This window comes from Panthera pardus, unplaced genomic scaffold, assembly GCF_024362965.1.
Source record: "Panthera pardus isolate Hobbes unplaced genomic scaffold, ASM2436296v1 HiC_scaffold_6, whole genome shotgun sequence".
Taxonomy (NCBI): Eukaryota; Metazoa; Chordata; class Mammalia; order Carnivora; family Felidae; genus Panthera; species Panthera pardus.
Genome location: NW_026526991.1, coordinates 135,943,268 through 135,963,070, shown reverse-complemented (window position 1 = coordinate 135,963,070; position 19,803 = coordinate 135,943,268). Strand labels below are relative to the sequence as shown.

Sequence of the window (19,803 nt, the reverse complement as noted above, 5' to 3'; positions counted from 1 at the left end):
AAGTTTCAGGTGTCAGCTTATAAATACTCTTTCCTTCTTCGCGCTCTCCAGAACAGAAAGGATTTTATAGAGCAGGATGAGTTAGTCCAAGCGCCGTATTTCATGCTCTCTCAGGGTGGTGAGAATATTTGGAGCTGTAGAATCTAAGCATTGCCACCAACAGCTTTGAACCTCGGGGCGGGCAGAGGTGTGGAGGGGTAGTCAGTTTTCAGTAAATGGCGGTCAAAGTCCTTGCGTTGTTAAGTGGTGGAAACACAGAACCCTGATGTTCAGAGATGCCCATTTCGAGGCACCGGGGGTGGGGTGGTGGGCGAGGGGATCGCTGCCCTCCCAGAGCCCGATTTCTAGGTGAAGGGACAGATGGTAAACAAGACAACACGTAGGATTTCTCTTCACATACTTGAGGGAGATGGTCTGAGCCTTCCAGCTTGAAACTTTGCAGATCCATACTCTGACCCATGACGACAGCTAAAGCTTCTTACATAAGACTGATCACTTTGCATTTTCATAGTACTTTTGTCTTTCAAGCCTCTTTGTCCTTTTTCCTTGGAGCCCCTCGGGCCCATTTGGCCCTAAGAATGCATCTGGAATTTGAAGTCAGCTGCGTGTTCCCCACGTGGCGTTGCCTCACCCGGGTCTCACCGTGTGTGACCCGCTCACGTGTCGGAGCTCAGAGCAAGAGCCCTTTTTTTGATGGCATCCTGATTGGTTTCTAGAGATGACCTGGAGCAGACCTTTGCACACTTTTTCTGTGAAGGGCCAGACAGTAAATAGTTCAGGCTTTGAGGCCATAGGATCTCTGTTTAATCTGCTCCACTCTGCTGTCAGAGCACAAGAGCAGCCACAGGCAGTTCAGTAGTGAATGATGTGGCCGTGTCCCAATAAAACTTTATTTACAGCAGGCACTGGGCTGGATTTGGCCCCATGGTTGACAGATAAGTGTGGCTTTTCTTGATGTCTCAACCAGTACCCGGGGAGGAAGTAGAAACGCATTGGATGCTGAACAACACTGGGGTTAAGGGCACCGAGCACCCCCCCCACCCCTCCCATACCCCACACCATTGAAAATCTGTGTATAGCTTTAGACTCCCCCAAAACTTTTTTTTTTAGTGTTTATTTATTTTTGAGAGAGAGAGAGAGAGAGACAGAGCATGAGTTGGGGGGTGGGGTGCAGAGAGAGAGCGAGACACAGAATCTGAAGCAGGCTCCAAGCTCTGAGCTGTCAGCACAGAGCCCAATGTGGGGCTTGAACTCCCAAACCGTGAGGTCATGACCTGAACTGAAGTTGGACACTTAATCGACTGAGCCACCCAGGCGCCCCCCCAATACATGATTTTCTTAAGATAAAGTAAGTTAAATGAAAATTGTAAGGAAGGGAAAATAACATTTACAGCACAATACTATATAAAATGCATGTATAAGTAGACCCATGCATTTCAGAGTTGCTCAGGGGTTAACTGTAATAATTTTTATGTACAAATAATCTCTACCTGTTACATGAGTTTTTGTGTAAATTTTGATCGTAAGTATTTTTTTTAGAACCTATGGTGTAGTTTTCTCCTAGAAATAGCTGCACTGGTGGTTGGATTTAGAACAAAAGCAAATTGTCACATTGGTAACTTTTAGTGGAAGTGTTATAGAGCGGTGATATTTCACATGTATTAAATGGGATTTTTTTTAACTTATGAAAATTCTGAGATATTCAAAAGTCAAGAAAATAATAAATTGAGTTACCATATACAAATCATACATATACATATTTAGAGTATGCACCTCTAAAATTACCATATACAAATCATATGTATCTGTATTTAGAGTATGTCTCTAAAAATGGATTTTTTTTCATAATTACAGTGCTATTGGCATAACCTGTAAAATTTATAGCAATTCCATGTGGCCTCTGCCACCCAGTCCATAATCATACTTTTGTGATTGTCTCAAAAATGCCTTTTTTGAGTTGGTTTGTTCAAATCAGAGTCCACATTAAGCTTTGGTTGTGAGGTCTCTTAAGTTTCATAATTCAGAACAATCTAAGACCCCTCCTTTCTTTAATGCTTCTGTCTCTGAGCCACTTGTCCTACAGAATGTTCCACATGCTAGATTTGCTTTCTTGTGGGCTCGTGTGGATCTCGGTTCATAACAGTATTTATTGGTTATTTACGCCATTCTACTGTATATAAAAGTTGTAAAACGACACTAGTATTATTAACAGAATATTGAGTGGAATTTAAGATTTTCTAAGAGCTCTCTTTCTCCAAATCCCACTAAAGATGTGCTGTTACCATGTTCTGAGGGCACTTGAAGGAAGTCCATTTTCCCCTGTGGTCAGATCCAGCAATTTGGTTACAATTAGGTAACCTCTGTTTGCTTACTGTCTCTACAAGGATTGCTTTGGTTCTTTTTGATTTGTTTTTTTTTTTTTTGAATACGTAAACACTTACGTCTCCGAAGGCAAACTTTGTAAAAAGTGTAAAAGTCTCATTCTGTCTTTGTCCCGTCAGAATCTCTCCTTCCATCATTATAGCTATGATTTATTATTATTACTTTTAAAATTTGTTTTAAAGTTTATCCTGAGAGAGACCGAGCACGAGCAGGGGAGGGGCAGGGAGAGAGGGGGAGAGAGAGAATCCCAAGCAGCCTCTACACAGTCAGCGTAGAGCCCAGCTTGGACCTTGAACCCAAGAGCCAGACACTCAACCAACCAAGCCACTCAGGCACCCCATCGCTGTTTTTTAAAATTCATTTTTGATTCATCCTGTGGTGTTTCTTTTTGCAAGTATCGGTAAATATGTATAAATGTTTCTATTCTCTTTTTTTCTTGAAAGGTAACATCCTCTATCTAATGTTCTGAACTTTGCTTTGTCACTGAGAAATGTGCGCGGAGATCACTCATTCTTATTAGTTCATGAAACTCTCTCCCAACCCGTGAGACAGCTGAGTAGTAGTCCCTGGGTCAGTGTGTCATGACTGATACGGTCCCTGACTAATGGCTACCGAGTTCCTTCCAGTCTTTTGCTTTGAATATTAATACCATGAGGCATAATCCTAGGCACAAGTCATTTTCTGTTTTACCAGTGCGTCTTGGGGAATACGTTCTAGAATCTCAGTTTCTATGTAAAGGGTAAACGGACGTGAGATTTTTGTAGAGCCTGCCAAATTCTTCACAGTGGCTGTAGCCCTTACAGTCCACCAGTTACGAACAAGAGTCAGAAGGCTTTTTAAAGCTAACTGGACGCTTATCTGTTGATTATGGCATACGTTTTATGGAGAACGTGAGTTTTCCCCCATGAGGAGAAGGATACGGAGTCTAGAGAAATACTTCCGTCTTTACTGAGCCTGGGCTGGAAGACATCTGTTGCTCGCAGAACTGCTCTGAGGAAACGCCCGAAATACGGCCCGTCTGTGTGAACAGATATTGGAGTTTGAGGGCCCTTGCGTGAGAGGAAATGCTTCTGCTTTTTGTCACAACTTAGGACTTTGTTTGGGGACATCCTCTCTGGAAGTGGCTACATCCCCTCTCTGCTCAGAGAGGAAGGCTGTGGGGAAGCAGGGCGATAGTTATAGACTAAGAGAGCACGTGAACAGTAGAGTCCTGCCTGCGGAGGCTTTAGAACAGAAGTGAGCCGCTGTTTCCTGCTACCTGGGCTGGGAGGCCATTGTGGTCCTTCGAACCCTCCTTTTCCTCTGCCCCCCTTGGAAAATCTAGCTCATCAGCAGAAGCCTTTTTTGTTGCTTTGTTTCTTTAACTCTTGAGGAAGTGAAGGGAGTCATCGCCTCATTGAATGAGGCGTCTTGCAGCTGGGCCGGCCGCTCAGGGACCACTGTCGGCCCCCCGGCCCCGCAGTGCTTACTCCAAGCCGCACAGGCACGTGCTCAGAACGGTGCGTGGCACGGAGTTGGTGCTCAGTGCTCGTCCGCTGGGCGGAAGCAGCGTCCTTCCTGCTGTGAGGCCGGGCCTGAGTCCACGGCCCCAGGTCAGACCGCCTCCGTGCACATCCCAGCTCTCCCGCCCGGGCACTAGGTGGGCGCGTCACGCACGCTCTGTGGTTCTGTTTCCTAATCTGTAAACCTGGCCCCGCAGCAATCACGGCGCCTCGGAGGAGAGGTTAGAGGAGCGCCACGCGGCCCGAGGGGGGCTGTATTGGAGGGGGGGCACGGGGGCCCTCAGAGACGCGGAGCTCCAGGAGGGAGGCGTCGAGGGGAGAGCCAGCGTTAGAGGAGAGGCACGGTGGTCGGGGCAGGGACGCACTCGCTCCGTCAGCGGTACTCGGCGTGCTTTTTACACGACTGAAGTGCTGCCGTCGTCATGTGCTTGTCGTGTAGCTCTGTATCGCCACTTCCTAGGAGGGACCTCTGACTGCTGCCGGAAGACCACCGGCCCTGGGCCCCACATCTGCTGTGGTCAACTCTCTGATCTTCTGCGTAAGTGACCTCATTTCTCAACTCCCATGCCTCACCTGTGCAGTGAGGACGGTGACAGGACCGCCCTTGGGAAATCCTTGGCGAGGGATATATGTTCGGCCCTTTGTAAGCCGAAGACCTGACTGCCGGCCAGGGGCCAGTGCATCTAGAACCCAAACAGCCTGGCATCGCTTAAGGGAGGGATGTGTAGGCAGTGGTGTCCCGTGCCTTTGGGTTCCTGAAGGCCGGGGGTTCGGAGGAAGCTGTAGGGTTGGATTTTGCTTTTCCTCCTTGGGATAGTTCTCAACAGCTGGCCGTAGTCCTGTTGTCGGCCCTTGACACGGTTTGGTGTAAGCCCTTGGCAGCTCCTCCGGTGGCCGTGCTTCCCAGCAGCCCCTGGTCTTCATGCCTGTGGAAGCCTTGGAGACCCAAGATGTCACTTAAGAGGGGAGTCAGCTTTTTGTTTTTTAAAGTAGGCTCCGTTCCCAGCGTGGGGCTTGAACACAGAGCCCTGAGGTCGAGAGTTGGATGCTTTACTGACTGAACCAGACAGGTGCCCCAGGTGGTTTGATTCACTTGTTCACTTTGATGACAGACTAGATGTATGGAGCTCCTGTTAATGTGCAGAGGGGTAGGGGTAACAAAGTGAGTAATGCGCTCCACGGTCTCGTGGAATTTATGGTCTCAGAGGGAAGCTTTTAGGCAGTTTTAGATCCACCAGCGAGATCTGGGGAGTTGAGGAGTCGGCCTCATGTACGTGTGCCATGGAATCCCGGTTCGGGCCAGATGGACACTTGTCTCTATCCCGCTATAGCACTGTGCCTCTCGGTGCGCCCGTGACTGTTTTCAAACTAATCATCTATATGGAAAGATTTCTTTGTCTTGTTTGGGATTTTAAAAGTTGGTTTTATTTTTTTAGCTTTTAGCAATTGCTGGACCTTGAAATGACTCTTTTGCCCAGTGGGGTCCCTCTGCATCTTAAAGATCCTATTTATGTTTTTGTGTGTGTTTGTTTTGAGGAGGGCGCTTGTTGGGATGACCACTGTTGTATGTAAGTGATGAATCATGGGAATCTACTCCTGAAGCCAAGAGCACACTACGTACACTGTATGTTAACTAACTTGACAATAAATTGTATTAAAAAAAGTGATCCTATTTATGGATTGGAAATGGAATTTCTCCCTAAGGGGTATGCTCAGTGCCCAATAGGACTTAATCCTGTTAGAATTTGATAAACTGATTCTAAAATTCATATGGAAGAGTGATAGCCCCAAAATAGCCAACTTAGGAAGAACTGGTGTGGGGACTTGTGGATGGATATTCTAAGTATAAAAATTTAAGCAGTCTGGTGTTGGTGCCAGAAGAGAGAGATCAGTGGGAGTCCCCAGAAAGTCATGTGGATGTGTGGGAACATCATATGTAATAGCTAGGGATTACAGGTGCACCTGGGTGACTGCATCGGTTGAATGTCCAACTCTTGATTTCCGTATCAGGTCATGATCTCATTGTTCGTGGAGTTGTGCCCCATCTCTGGCTCTGTGCAGACAGCACGGGCCTGCTTGGGTTCTCTCTCTCTCTCAAAAATAAGTAAACTTAAAAAAAAATGGTAAGGGGCCATTTGGTGGCTCAGTTGGTTAAGCATCTGACTTTGGCTCAAGTTGTGATCTCGTGGTCCGTGAGTTCAAGCCCTTGAAGCCTGCTTTGGATTCATGTCTCCCTCTCTCTCTCTCTCTCTCTGCCCCTTCCCTGCTTACTCTTTGTCTCTCTCTCTCAAAAATAAGTAAACATTAAAAAAAACTTAAAAAAACAAACAGGGATTGCAGATGGATAGGGAAAGAATGTTCTAGTCAGCCAGCAGTGTTGGGGCAGTTGGCTTTCCATATGGAAAGAGTCAAGTTAAATTCTTTATGTCCTCATAATAAATTCCAACGGATTAAAGACCTAAATGTAAGAAGGAAAAAATATACTTCTATCTGTCTGATTAAAAAAAAAAAAGAAAAATTTTAGAAATGTTAGAAAAATATCTTAGGTGAGGAGGGTTTTCTTAATAAGCTTGACATAGAAATAGGAAGTCAAAAAATAGCTATTTATGATTACATCAAAAGGTAAAACTTCAGTGTGATAAAATAATAGCCAACATTTCACGAACCTTTAAAAAACATCCTTTGAGGTGCTCATTCTGCCATTTTCCAGATACGGAAATGGAGGCACAGAGTGGTTAAGTAGTTTGCTCAGAGACACACAGGTAGCGAGTGGAGGGGCTGGGCTGTAAGCCTGGGCAGTGTGATCCCGGCCGGTGCCCTTCACTGTGCGAGCCGCTGCTTCACATAAAAGACTGCCACAGGATGGCGGGGGTGGGGGGGGTGGGGGGGGGGGTGGGACGCTTTTGTCCGTTTGGCGATGCCGAGTGAGCTGCTGTTCTAAGAGCCTGGCTGGGAGCCACTTGGGTCTCTGGCCTCCTGGAGCTTATGCAACAGCAGGAAGTAGGGCTGACAGAGGTCATGAACAACTACAGGTTTGTCAGAAAATGGCAGCCGAGTAGTCATATAGGCACAAGATATAAACGAGAAGTTCACAGAAAGGGAACCCCGGTGGCCGTGAACAGATTTAAAAAAAAAAGCAATCTCTGCCATGGTCCAGGAAACACAAACAAAAATAATCAGACTGGTAAGGGAGAAAACGTTTGACCTTTCAAGGTATTGGCTAGAATGATGGGATGTGGGCGCTCCCAGTGCCCCCTGCCGCTCAGCAGTGTCTTGAGAGAGCACGTGCTGGGGACCTCCCGTCTCCTCCCAATAGATAATAGATGCTAGACATGGACCAAACCCAAGTTCGTCTGCTGGATGTGGGGAGAGGGTTTTTTTCCAGAGGCAGCCATACGGGGTGATGGGAGAGCAAGCCTCAGGCCACCTGCTGGAAGGAGGTGAGAGGGAAGGAAGTCCCAGAATTGAAAGGCAAATGAGAAAAGGGTGGGGGTGGGGTTAGAGGTCACTGTTGTTTTAGTAGTCCCGTTAACCCTTCTGTTCTGGGTTTCAATCCCCACTGTCTTTTGATCATTCTTCGCTCTTGAGGGAATTGGGAAGATGACCCGTCTTCTTACTTCCTGCTGAAATGGGGCAAAGATCCCGGTTAGAGGAATGGAAACCTGCTCTTGTGTAGGCGTATTCTTTAGTTCCATGTTGAAACCCAACATCCTGCATTAGCAAGAGTTTTGTTCCTTGATTATTCGTTCTTGTACCATATTTGGTCTTATTTCATCTGAGCCTTATGGGAGCCTTGTAGCTGGGTAGCTTCAGACCAGTCCTCCTGAGGTAGGTTCGGGTCTGTCAGAGGCCGGCTGCTGTTGCAAGTGGGTTTCTTTCGGATGTTGTCCTTGCTGACAGCGGGTAGGTGGGGCCTGTGGATTCGGTAAGAGAGTGATGAGTCCCGTAGTTTCGCAATTTAAGACTACTTTGCTTGTAAAATAAGTCCACATTTGAGAAACTTGGCCTAATTGTTTACGTATCTTTTTTTAAATCTGCTTTGCTGGAACTTTTCATAAGGAATTTCAGATTGAACTTTCAACAGCCTTTTGAGGCTCAAAAGACAAGCCAAATACTTGCCATCAGACTTTGCCTGGAACACCTACAGATTTGGGTGAATTCCTCTCTTTGAGGTCTCCAAAATATCTTGAGCTTCCTGCACCTGCCAGGAACCCTGTAAGCAAGCTATCAGACTGAGTTTTCTAAGGGGTTTCAGTGGCTCCATGAAGTCACCCTTAATTCCTTAAAGCTGTCTGGGCATATCTGAGTCTATGCACGTGTCCCTTAAATGTGACATTCCGGTCAAAGCTTTAGTAATATAACCAGTGTTTCTAATTGTGTTCTGTCATAAGATCAGTTTTTTACTGAACTCATGTAAATAAATACATTGCCATGAAAATAAGAATAGTCACTGAGGAAAAAAAAATAGTCACTGAGAGTTTCTGAACACTGGAGGGATCAGGTTGGGAGAAAAATATAAATGTTTCATATTTGTTTACAAAGGAATATTTTACCAAATTTCTGTAAGTCACACCCTTAAATCTGGAAGAGCAAACAGAGAACCAGCAGTGTTCCAAACAAGAATCTGTCTGGATGCAGTTTTCCTGTTAGTTCAAAGTCTCCGTCAGAAACAAAGGACTCTCAGCTGTAGGAAGGCTGCCCTCAGCCCTCAGCCGCCAGCAGGGATTGCCCTGACTGAAGACAGCCGCCTTGCCAAGGGCATGCCCTCTACCCCAGTGGTCACAACCAATGACCTTAGTTTAGGATATTCTGAAGGGTAATCCAAGTTCTAGAACTCCTCAGAGAATCAGCTATGAGGTTTGTTATTGTACCACTGCTCAACTTCTGTGTGATCTTGCACTCTTAGGCTCTCTTCTCTTTCCCAGGTGTTGATCACTCCCTAGTAGACTTTTTTTAAGATTTTAAATGTTTATATATTTATTTTGAGAGACAGAGTGAGTGCAGGCAAGGAGGGGCAGAGAGAGAGAGAAGAGAGCAAATCCCAAGCAGCTCTACGCTGTTAGCACAGAGCCCAGTGGGCAGGGCTCGAACCCAGGAACCGTGAGATCATGACCTGAGCCGAAAGCAAGAGTCAGACGCTTACCCGACTGAGCGTCCCCAGACTTTTTACATACTAGTTCTCCACAGTCTTAGTCCTGACCATGTACAAAGTTCCTTTCCAGATTCCTTTCTCACGGACCTTCTGCAGCTTTACAGAATTGTTTCCCCTATTATTTCCAGTAAACCAGCAACTTTAAATTAGCTTTAATTCCGAATAATTCCCCAAAGATCATGTGAACTTTGGGACACCTGGGTGGCTCAGTCGGTTAAGTGACCGACTTCGGCTCAGGTTATGATCTCACAGTTTGTGATATCGAGCTCCACGTCAGGCTCTGTGCTGACAGCTTGGAGCCTGGAGCCTGCTTCGGACTCTGTGTCTCCCTCTCTGTCTCTGCCCCTCTCATGCTCTGTCTCTGTGTCAGAAATAAACATTATAAAAAAAAAATTTTTTTTTAAAAACACTTGGGTTAGTTTCTGTCTCTCTGAGTTTTAGGATGCCTCATTTTTACAAATGCCTTTAAACAAACTAAGTAGAGCTCTTTTACAAATTAATTTTAGCAATACCATGCAGAGGTAGAGAAAGTAGCTCACATTTACAACATACATGGACACACATATAAATACACGAACAAGATGCAAACATCTTAAAGGCCCAACTTCCAGATATCTCCCTTTTACAAACCTAATTGCAAGATGGTATTATATAATTTATGGATTTGTTAATTGGTCGTTTTTCTCCAGAGTCTAATGAATATTGTGGCCAAGCAGTGTTGCAAAAAATGCCCAGTTTTGGAGAAGGCAGCCCAAAGGGCTGCGGGTGGGGGAATCAAATGGTTACGTCCCATTTTCCAAGTAGAACATAGCAGGTCTCATTCAAAGATACCAAAGCTATAGCAACACACAAATGAAATGAAGCCCAGAATGGCTTGGTGAGTGTTGGTTCTTCCTCCCAGAAGTCAGGGCTTCATGAATGGAACAAAATAGCTTCCTAGTTTTTGGTTCTTCCTGAAAGCCTGAGTTCCACTGACTGAACCAAATTGCTTCCTCACCCGCCTTTTTTCTCAAGAAAGGGAGGCCGAGAGAACCCAGCCTCCCTATTCAGAGACAGCTGAAGGGGAGGAAGAAATCTAAGAGCCAGACCAAATGGGAGGAAGAAATGAGCTCATGTGCCATCTGATACGAAGTACTCGCCAAGAGATGTCTGTCGAAATCGAACCCCTAAACTGTTGCCTTGCCACGAGATCTAAATTAAGCACGAGAGGTTGGCTGCACCCAGTCAGGACGGGGCCCCGGGGAGGGACCCTTGGGCAGAGAGCCCAGGCAGCTGCCTGGACCCATCTCTGGCCTCCGCTACTGGCTGGGGGCCAACGAACCACCAGCAAAGAGTTCCCAGCTGGCTCGCCAGATCTGAAGCCGAACCCAAGTTCATCTGCCCAGTGTGCAGCAGAGACTGGGACATGAAGCCAGCCGCAAGGAAGGGATGTATTCGAGGGGCAAACCTCAAACCCGCCTGCCGGAAGGAGGAGAGTCTAGGACTACAAGGGCAGGTGAAAATGAAAAGGCCTGGGTAAAAAGTCACAGCTGCGCTTACCAGGCCCGTTAACCCACTGGCTGCTGGTTCAGACATAAACTCTGTGCTGTTTGTACGATGCTGGGAAGCCCTCCCCCTTTGTCTCCTGGGAGTTCTCCGCACAACGATGTGACATCACCACAGATGGAATGCAGAAGCAGTTGTCTTCCATTAAGCCAGACGTTAAAGAGATTTGCAAATGCGTAAAACAATGCTACTCTCCTAAGCTTTTTTCTTCTTTTCTGAAAATACAGTTGTTTTTCATAAAAACATGTTACCAGGAGATAGGTTTGTTATTTTTAGGAAGAATAAGCATTACAAAGTTTCTTAGTCTAAATTTACAACGTTGTGAATCTTAAGGGATATAACTCACATCAACAAATCTTTGGAGCCCTTAATGTTTACTAGTGTCATGGGGTCCCAAGACCAAAGTGAGAGCCACTGTTTGGAGCCGTGCTTTCCAGAGTGCAGCTGGCAGTCCGTTCATGATTTAGGAGACTAACTTTGTGGGCTATGATAAGCTTTTAAAAAAGGGTGAGGTGGAATAAAATCCAGAAGAGAAAGACTACATTGCACATAAGGTTGAATACAGTTTCGTGGAACTATTATTTCAGTCTTTTATGTACGCATGTATGTGTGTACAGAAGTGTAATGCTAAGTGGGTTTCTTGGTGTGGATCGTGGGGAGAGTGCTTGTAAAAAGAAACTTGCACGTATGGGTGGGAAGGCACGTCCAAGTGTATTCATTCCTGCATCTCAGGCAATAATTTGAAAAAAACCTGAGTATCCATACAGACAGAATGGCTACATAAGATGTGGAAGAACGATTTGATTAAATCCTGTGTGGCACTTGAAAGAAATGGATTAGGAGAGAAGCAAACTCAAAGTATTAAATACCTTTAAGATAACATGTAATGTTCTTGGACGCATATATAAACTCAAAGCCATTTTAGAATGGATCGAAAAGGATGCACGGCCCATTCACGAAGCTGGTTGTCTCTGGGGAGTGGACTAGAGATGACAGGCAAAGGGGATTTCAGCAAAATTATCGTTTTATTTTGAAAGGCTTTCCTGGTTTGGTTGCCCCTCAGTTACTGGTGGGAACATGAGTGTTTGTTATCTTCTTTTCTGTAGCAGGCAGACAGATCCTGCAAGAGAGAAAACCAAGTAAATCAAAATCCTGGATATAGATTTTGCAAAAATTCGATCAGTAGCCCATTGTAATCCAGAAAATACGGGATCCTAATTACTTGGGCAGCAGATACTTGTGGTCTCGCTAGTATGCCACAACTGTGTTAAATTCCTCCGGGGACACAGCAGACCAGACATTGGTCCCTGTTCTTGGGGCATTTCGTGTAGGAGGGGATTCGTGCTTGATTTGGGTGTTGGCAGTGTGCCAGGCTCTGACCACTTAGTATATGTTAGTATTCCTCCTTCATGACAGCCAAGTGACGCAGGTGCTCTGTTACCTGCATTTTATACGGGGAGAAACTGAGGCTTACAGAGCTTCAGTATTCGCTCACTAGCACGGCCAAAAGCTTGGGAAGATGGAATGTCCCAAGTCGATGTGGGCACATCTTTTAAGGTCCTCTGTTTCAGCTTACCTGGGTTGAAAAGCGAATATACAAATAATGTTTAATGATTCCGGGACAGGTCAGCAGGACGTAAAATCCAGAAACAGTCCTGCAGTGTCATTATAGCCAAGAGTTTTACATGTTTGCCCATTAAACTTTTTTTTTTTTTTTTTTTTTTTAGCCTGGTCATTTTAACAAGAATCTGAACTTGTTTCAGTGCTTCAGCTGAACTGCATCAGTGCTCTGCCTTGGAGACAGCCTTGCAGGCGGGGGAAAGGCAGAAAAACTGAGGGAAATCGGGGCGGGCAGTGCATGTCTCATGCAAGGACTCGGGTGTGTCTAAAGAGTGTTTCCAGTTGTGTAGCTATTGGAGTTTGCAGGTAGAGTCGGGGAGAGGCATTGCCCTTACTCCGTCTCACTCTTTCTTTCTCAGGAGTACTTCTTGCAAGCAGAACTGACGAGTAACGTGTTGAAGACCGGGGTGGTTCGCTGCTGTGTGGGGCAGTGCAACAACGCCATCCCCGTGGACACTGTGCTCACCATGAAGAAGCTCCCCATCACCTACGTATGTGCTCTTGGCAGCAGGTTTAGCCTTCCATAGAATCTCATTCGGTCATTTGCAGCTTATTACACGAGAGCTGTGTGCCGATCTGGGTCGAGATAAAAGAAGAGTCTGTATAATCCTTGTTAGGCGCTTTTCATAAGGCACAGGCGATGTCGGGTCTATGGCTGTGGCAGAGGTGGAATAATCGGGAGTCAGGCTGTGTGGCAGAGTCCGGGAGCTTGGGTTGTGGCCACTTAGAGGACAGCTGTTTGCCTGGAGGGCCCGGTTCAGCTTTCCTCGGCCCTTCATCCCTTGCCTTGATCGTTTCTGGTTTCTGCTCTGCGGGAATCGAGAGAGTGGAGTCTAGTCTAGATAGTCATGCTCCGGGATAGGTTGTTACCTCAGAGGCTTGCACGGGTCTGGAAACATCAGAATGATAATGCACAGTTTCTTGGTGGAAAGCCCCTGTCCTTCGATCGGCCGCCTCACCTCTTTTTTTACCCCTCTCTCTGCAGAGCAACAGGAAGGAGAACAAGGGCGGCTACCTCTGCCACTCGTGTGCAGAGCAGCGCATTGGGCCGCTGGCCTTCTTGACGGCCTCCCCCGAGCAGGTGCACTCCATGGAACGCACCATCGAGAACATAGTGCTGCCCAGACACGAAGCCCTGCTCTTCCTCGTCTTCTGAAAGCCACGGGGAGCTTTCTCCACGGTACAGAATGCCTTGTGTGGATTCCAGTTACTTGAAGAAAGCCAGTGTGGGGTGGGGTTCTCACTCACCTGAGACTCTGAATTCGCTCACAGAGCATTTTTTGAGGAATACAAAGCCAACGAGAGTTGGACCTGCCATTTCTCCATTCCTTGTAGGTAGCCCGTTTCCACCGCCCCTCCTCTGTGCGCATCAGGCTGGGGACGTGGGGGTGTTCTTTTGATAAAAAAAAAAAAAAAAACATTTTATGTATTTAAACTTTTATTACAAGATTTCAATTAAACAGGCATTGTAGCACTGGCATACCACTGTGTGACACTTGGCCTCAGCCCTGTTGTTTTTGAACTTTCTCCAACTTACTCTTTTCCACACCTCTGTCACTGCTCCCATGAGACACCAAGCAGAGTATGACACTTAACTTCCAGGGTGGTAACTGACAGGTCAAGAAAGAGATTTTTGTGCCGTGGGGACTCACATATGTGTGAGACGAGGTGTGTGCCTTTGTCATTGCACGGGGTTCACGGTTTAAACGGGAAGCAACACAGTGCACAGAGAGGCAAGCAGAAAGTGACAGTAGCCAGGCTCGTGTTTCCCACAGGTAGAGCTGAGGATCAGGAAAACTCAAGAGAGAAGTGGAATGTTGTCTGGCCACTGGGGGGTGGCGGGGGGAGGGGGTCCAGGGAGAGGGGGGACCTCGGTGCCCGGTTCGCTGCCTGGGGCTACTGGGTGGATGTTGTAAGAAAGCTGTGCGTACAGAAACCAGTGACAAAACTCACATCGTCTAGACGTACATGGATCTGGTGTTTTTACGTTTTTGCCACACAGCACGTCAGGGATGCAGATGGCAGGTAGGGGAGCTGGCGCAGCGTGACCCAGAGAGCTCGCCGCTCCTGGTCTCAGCCCACCAAGCGGCGTCCTGGAGCGGGCCTCGTAGCTTCACTTGTCGCGGCCTCCCCTTAGCCTCTTCCGTCAGCCTGGTGGCGCTTAGAGTGCGGGCCGGTGAGTAGAGCAAGCGTGCTGTCGGATCGGGCCCGGGGTGCTCTGGAAGGGCGGACACCAAGCTAATGTTTGCGTACTGAGGGGCGTTCTCAGAGCGGGACCTGAACACACAGGGGGGAGACTTCCGTGGCAGGGGGACGGGGCCGTTTCATCCCCTTGGCCAGGGTTCCCGGCCTAGCTGTAATGAATGCCTCATGGATGACTTGGAATAAAAGAGCCAGTGAAAGGAATTTGGATTGGTCACAATTTTCACTGTCCTTCGGAGGAGGGATAGCGGGGAGGGGGGTAGCAAGCAAAGGTGCATGAACGTGTTTTCTGGTAATGAAGTTGTGCCAGCCAGAGAGAAAGCGGCTTATCTGCTGGAGCTGTAATTGACTCACTGAACCTTCCTCGAGCACCTGCTGTGTGGCAGGTGCCATGCTGGTGGGTGTACAGCCTCACAGTGCGGTCCCTGACTCCCAGAGACTGCGACGCGAAGTGTGATCTCAGTCTGGGGTGGACCGGCCTTGGAGGGAGGGCCGCACAGGTCCTCGAGGACTGGCCCGGCATCCTTACCAGAGCTGAGGTTGGATGGCTGCCCAGCTAATGGGACAGATAGTCAGCTTTTAAAGAATGGAAGAATTTTCTAGGCAGAAGGAACAGCAGGAAGGACACAAAGGAAGTGTGTGGTAATGGCACTGCCAGAGCAAAAGGTCAGTACTAGCATTTTGGGACTGGTTTTGAAAAGTAACAAAAGCTAGGAATATTAATACTGGTATTTAATTTTTCAAGGTTAAAAATTGACACTAAATATCCGGTGTGTTTCAAATAGACATTTTTTACATGCCCAGTAAAGATACAAAAGTGTTAAATATCCATTGTCATTTTTCTTAAAATTGTTTTTAATGTTTCTTTTTTATTTTTGAGAGGAAATGAGAGCGTGCGTGTGAGTGGGGGAGGGCCAGAGAGAGGGAGACACATAATCCAAAGCAGGCTCCAGGCTCCAGGCTCCAAGCTGTCAGCACAGAGCCTGATGTGGGCTCGAACCCATGAACCGTGAGATCATGACCTGAGATGAAGTTGGGTGGTTAACTGACTGAGCCGCCCAGGTGCCCCAAAAGTAGAGTCTTTAAAATAAGAGGCTTTCATGATTTTATTTAGTTGTGAATGGTTTTTTGTGCAAGATTTTCTGTATTTTTTTTTTTTTTAAACCACATTAACTGGGAAAAAATAAGGAACATAGTTATAAGCTAGTTCCAGATATTTTACTTTGGTTAATTAATTTTTATTGATTTCTCTTATTTGATAACTTAGAGGAGACCTTTGTGAATTCTTTTAAGAATCTTCAATCTATTGATAGCTCATCTCAAAGAAAGCATTTCTGATTTGCCTTCATCTTTGATTTGATCATGTATGTAGAGAACCTGATGCAGTTACCCATATGAAAACGAATGCTGTTACATTTAGAAGGTATTTGAAATAAGTGTTAAAACACCACAGTGTATCATAGACCCATGCATTGGTTTGTCCTTTCATGTGATTATACTTAAGGCCTATATCAGATTTTAGATTTCTTCTTTTTATTAAAAAAAAAAGTTTTTTTAATATTTATTTTTGAGAGGGAGAGCACAATCAGGGGAGGGCAGAGAGAGAGGGAGACAGAATCAGAAACGGGGGCCAGGCTCTGAGCTGTCAGCACGGAGCCCATTGTGGGGCTCGAACCCACAAACTGCGGGATGACGACCTGAGCCGAAGTTGGACACTTAACTGACTGAGCCACCCAGGCACCCCTCAGATTTTAGATATCTAAAAAAGGTAATGAGATGATTGGTATTAGGACACTCTAAAATATTCATTGATAGGTATTGTAAAATATCACAGAATAGCAGTAGCTGAGAGTGCGGTCACTGATGGTGTGAAGCTGAAGGAGATGCTTGAGTAAATCAGAGGCATCTGTGTGGCCAGTAGAGTATGTGCACGGTGGTAGCTGGCTAGCGGGGGCCGGGTGGGGGGTGAGGGCCAGATGGCCAAGGGCCTTGAACAGCAGGCCAGGGAGTCTGAGTGTTATTTGGAAAAATTAGGAGGAATCACTGAAAATTTTAAGACTGCAGATTGTTTTTCTAGGAAGGCTGTCCCAGTTGTAGCTTGGAGGATGTTTTACACAGGTCAGCTAAATTAAGATGTTATCATTTAGCACAGGGCTGTGCTCGACTACGGGACTCAAGGGGACAGGTGAGGAGTGCTGGTGACTAGATTAGCGGTTCTCAAAGTGTAGTCCCCAGATGAACAGCATCAGCATCACCTGGGAACTTGTTGGAAATGACACATTCTTGGTCTGGATCAGAAACTGTCACATTGAGGCTCAGCAGTTGGTATTTAACAAGCCCACAAGCGATGCTGTTCCATGCAGAATTTTGAGAACTCTTATTCTAGATATTAAGGTAAAACCAATAGGACCCTGAGAATGTTTAGATGGGGATGGACTGTGACAGGATCTCAGGGGGATTTCCTGTTGCTTGGCTTGCCAGCCACAGGACCTCAGGGGGACTTCCGGTCATCTGGTTCGCCAGCCACAGGATCTCAGGGGGACTTCCGGTCGTCTGGCTCGTCAGCCACAGGATCTCAGGGGGACTTCCGGTCGTCTGGCTCGTCAGCGACAGGATCTCAGGGGGACTTCCGGTCGTCTGGCTCGTCAGCCACAGGATCTCAGGGGGACTTGCGGTCGTCTGGCTCGTCAGCCACAGGATCTCGGGGGACTTGCGGTCGTCTGGCTCGTCAGCCACAGGATCTCGGGGGACTTGCGGTCGTCTGGCTCGTCAGCCACAGGATCTCAGGGGGACTTCCGGTCGTCTGGCTCGTCAGCCACAGGATCTCAGGGCGACTTCCGGTCGTCTGGCTCGTCAGCCACAGGATCTCAGGGCGACTTCCGGTCGTCTGGCTCGTCAGCCACAGGATCTCAGGGCGACTTCCGGTCGTCTGGCTCGTCAGCCACAGGATCTCAGGGGGACTTGCGGTCGTCTGGGTCGTCAGCCACAGAATCTCAGGGGGACTTCCGGTCGTCTGGCTTTTTGCAGGGTAGATGAGAGCACCCTCCATTATGACAGAACATGGGAGGTGTAATAGGTTTGTGAACACAGTGATGACTTCAGTTTTGGACATGTTGAATTTGGGGTACTTGTGAGAAATACAAGTAGAATTGTCCAGGAAGTTGGTGGGGAAATGGGTCTATACTTCAGCAGATGGCCTTGGGCTGGAGCTAGAGATTTTAGGGTTGTTATTGTGTAAGTGGTGGTTAAGGTGGTACAGTTTAAGGGTCTTGTGTTTACTCCAGCAGAATATCGAGAAGAGCGGGGGTTTGAGAAGCCCGAGGAACACCAGGCTTGGGGTAAAGAAAGGAAGAGGATTTTTGGAGAGAATGATAACTGATGCCAGAAGAGAGAATTTAAGGGAGGAAGGAGCTTAGACAAAAGTGGTCATCAGCATCTGAGTCAAGTGAAGGCGGAGGGTTGTTTGACTGACACTCTGAAGTCAGGGGTGGCATAGCATGGTCAGTTGCAGTGAGACCAGAAGCTGGTGGGCAGCAGGGTGTGGGTGGGGGGCTCCAGGGAACTTGGTGGACTAAACATGTCTTCTGAAACCATACAGAAATGGCATAAACCTGCAAGGGCAAAGAAAACAAAAAGGTGATAATAGGCACAAAATTTTGCAAGTTGGAAAGCAGATAAGTGAGTGGTAACTGACTCCACTCATCTGAGTAAACTGAGTCCTTGGCCCAAGAACTCTCAAAAGATGTGGGAATTGGTGGCAGTGGGTTCTTCTGGAAGGAGGGTGTAAAGGTGGAACAAAACCCAGGAAGGTTGGTAGAAAGCTTATTTAAAAACCATTTCAATCTTCAGATTTTTTGTTCTAGTCTGTGTAACTGGGCAGCTTTTCATCCTCAGCCGTAGCAGAAGACCAGAGGTTCAATCTCTGCAGAGGAGCATGTCACATAGGAGACTAGGCATGGCTGCGGGCAGGGCCATAGTAAAAACAAGGCTGTTGTCTTAGTGAGCCCAGGCTGCTATAACAGAATGCCAGAGACTGGGTGGCTCATGAACAACAGGTGTGTATTCTTCACAGCTCTGGAGGCTGAAAGTCCAGGATCAGGGGTCCGCAGATCTGGTGTCTGGTGAGACAGACACCTTGCCGGGCCCTGCTCACATGGTGGGAGGCTTAAGGGAGCCCTCTGGGGTCTCTTTTATGACACTGATGCCATTCATGAGGGCTCCACCATCGTGACCTAATGACCTCCCAAAGGACCCACCTCCTAATACCATCCCCTTGGGGGTTAGAATTTCAACACGTGAATGTTGTACACACACAGAAATACGAACATGGTGGCACACATACTATAGGTGGGAGATTGCCCGTTCCTTGGTTGGACTGTGTAACCAGCTTTAGCAGAAACACTGACAGTGGCATGAGGGGTTCCTAAGGAAATTGGCCAACCAGATTACCCACTGCCAAGAGCGAAGTCTTCAAACCCCACCCAAGTGCTCAGATTTTCAAGCACATTTTTAGTGCTCCGCTCTTAAATAGTGGCAATAAACCAAGGATTGCCAGGCATCTGAAAAGAATCTCCAAGATGAAGGTTGGACATCAAAACAGTCAACCAACTTGGAGGGAACAGTCTATGCAGGGAGAAGAAAACATCTGTATTTCTTAAACATATTCAGAGAATAAGAGAAGACCGTATATCTGGGAAATAACAGGATCGATATATATATACACACATACACATGAATATTCAGAGACAAAAGTATGAAAGAAATAGAAAAAAAACAATAGAATTGTTGGAAGGATTGGGGCACGTGGGTGGCTCAGTTGGTTAAGTATCCGACCTCGGCTCAGGTCATGATCTCACGGTCTGTTAGTTCGATCCCCTCATCGGGCTCTCTGCTGTCAGTTCAGAGCCTGGAGCCTGCTTCGGATTCTGTGTCTCCCTCGCTCTCTGCCCCTCCCCCACTCACTCTCTCTGTCTTTCAAAATATGAATAAACGTTAAAAAAATTTTTTAAAAAAATTGTTGGAAGGATAGATTGAGAAAATAATTTGGAAAGTAGAGCAAAAACAAAGATTGAGAAAAAAAGGAAATAAGTAGTTAGAACCAATATAAGAAGTTAAGCATCTGTAAAAGTTTCAGGAAGAGAAAGACAGAGGCTGGGAAATTGTTTTTAAAAATCATGAAAATTACCCACAACCGAATATATGAGTTCCCAGATTCAAATGCTCAGCAAAATGGATTAAAATAGACCTACAGTGAGGCTATCATGGTGAAATTTTAGAAACACCAGAGACAAAGATCGTAGAAGCTCCCGGAAAGAAGTCATCTACAAATCAAAACGTCTTCAGATTCCACAGCAACAGCACCGTGGAGCTGTACCTTCAAAACTGGGGGGGAAAGGATTT

General features: G+C 46.8%; 1 protein-coding gene across 7 annotated transcripts in view; it reads left to right on the top strand.

Moving 5' to 3' along the window:
* Nucleotides 1-19,803, top strand: part of FBH1 (F-box DNA helicase 1) — a 183,398-nt gene that overhangs the window by 37,087 nt on the left and 126,508 nt on the right. For 5 of the 7 annotated variants that reach the window (XM_019460867.2, XM_019460865.2, XM_019460866.2 and 2 more), the window contains 2 exons: nt 12,561-12,692; nt 13,187-13,681. In XM_019460867.2, the coding sequence (XP_019316412.2) occupies nt 12,561-12,692; nt 13,187-13,357 (303 nt within the window). In that variant the 3' untranslated portion in view covers nt 13,358-13,681. Of the gene's footprint in view, nt 1-12,560; nt 12,693-13,186; nt 13,682-14,203; nt 14,608-19,803 lie in introns of those variants that run through there. The other 2 variants (XR_002083248.2, XM_019460864.2) reach the window with 2 other exon arrangements.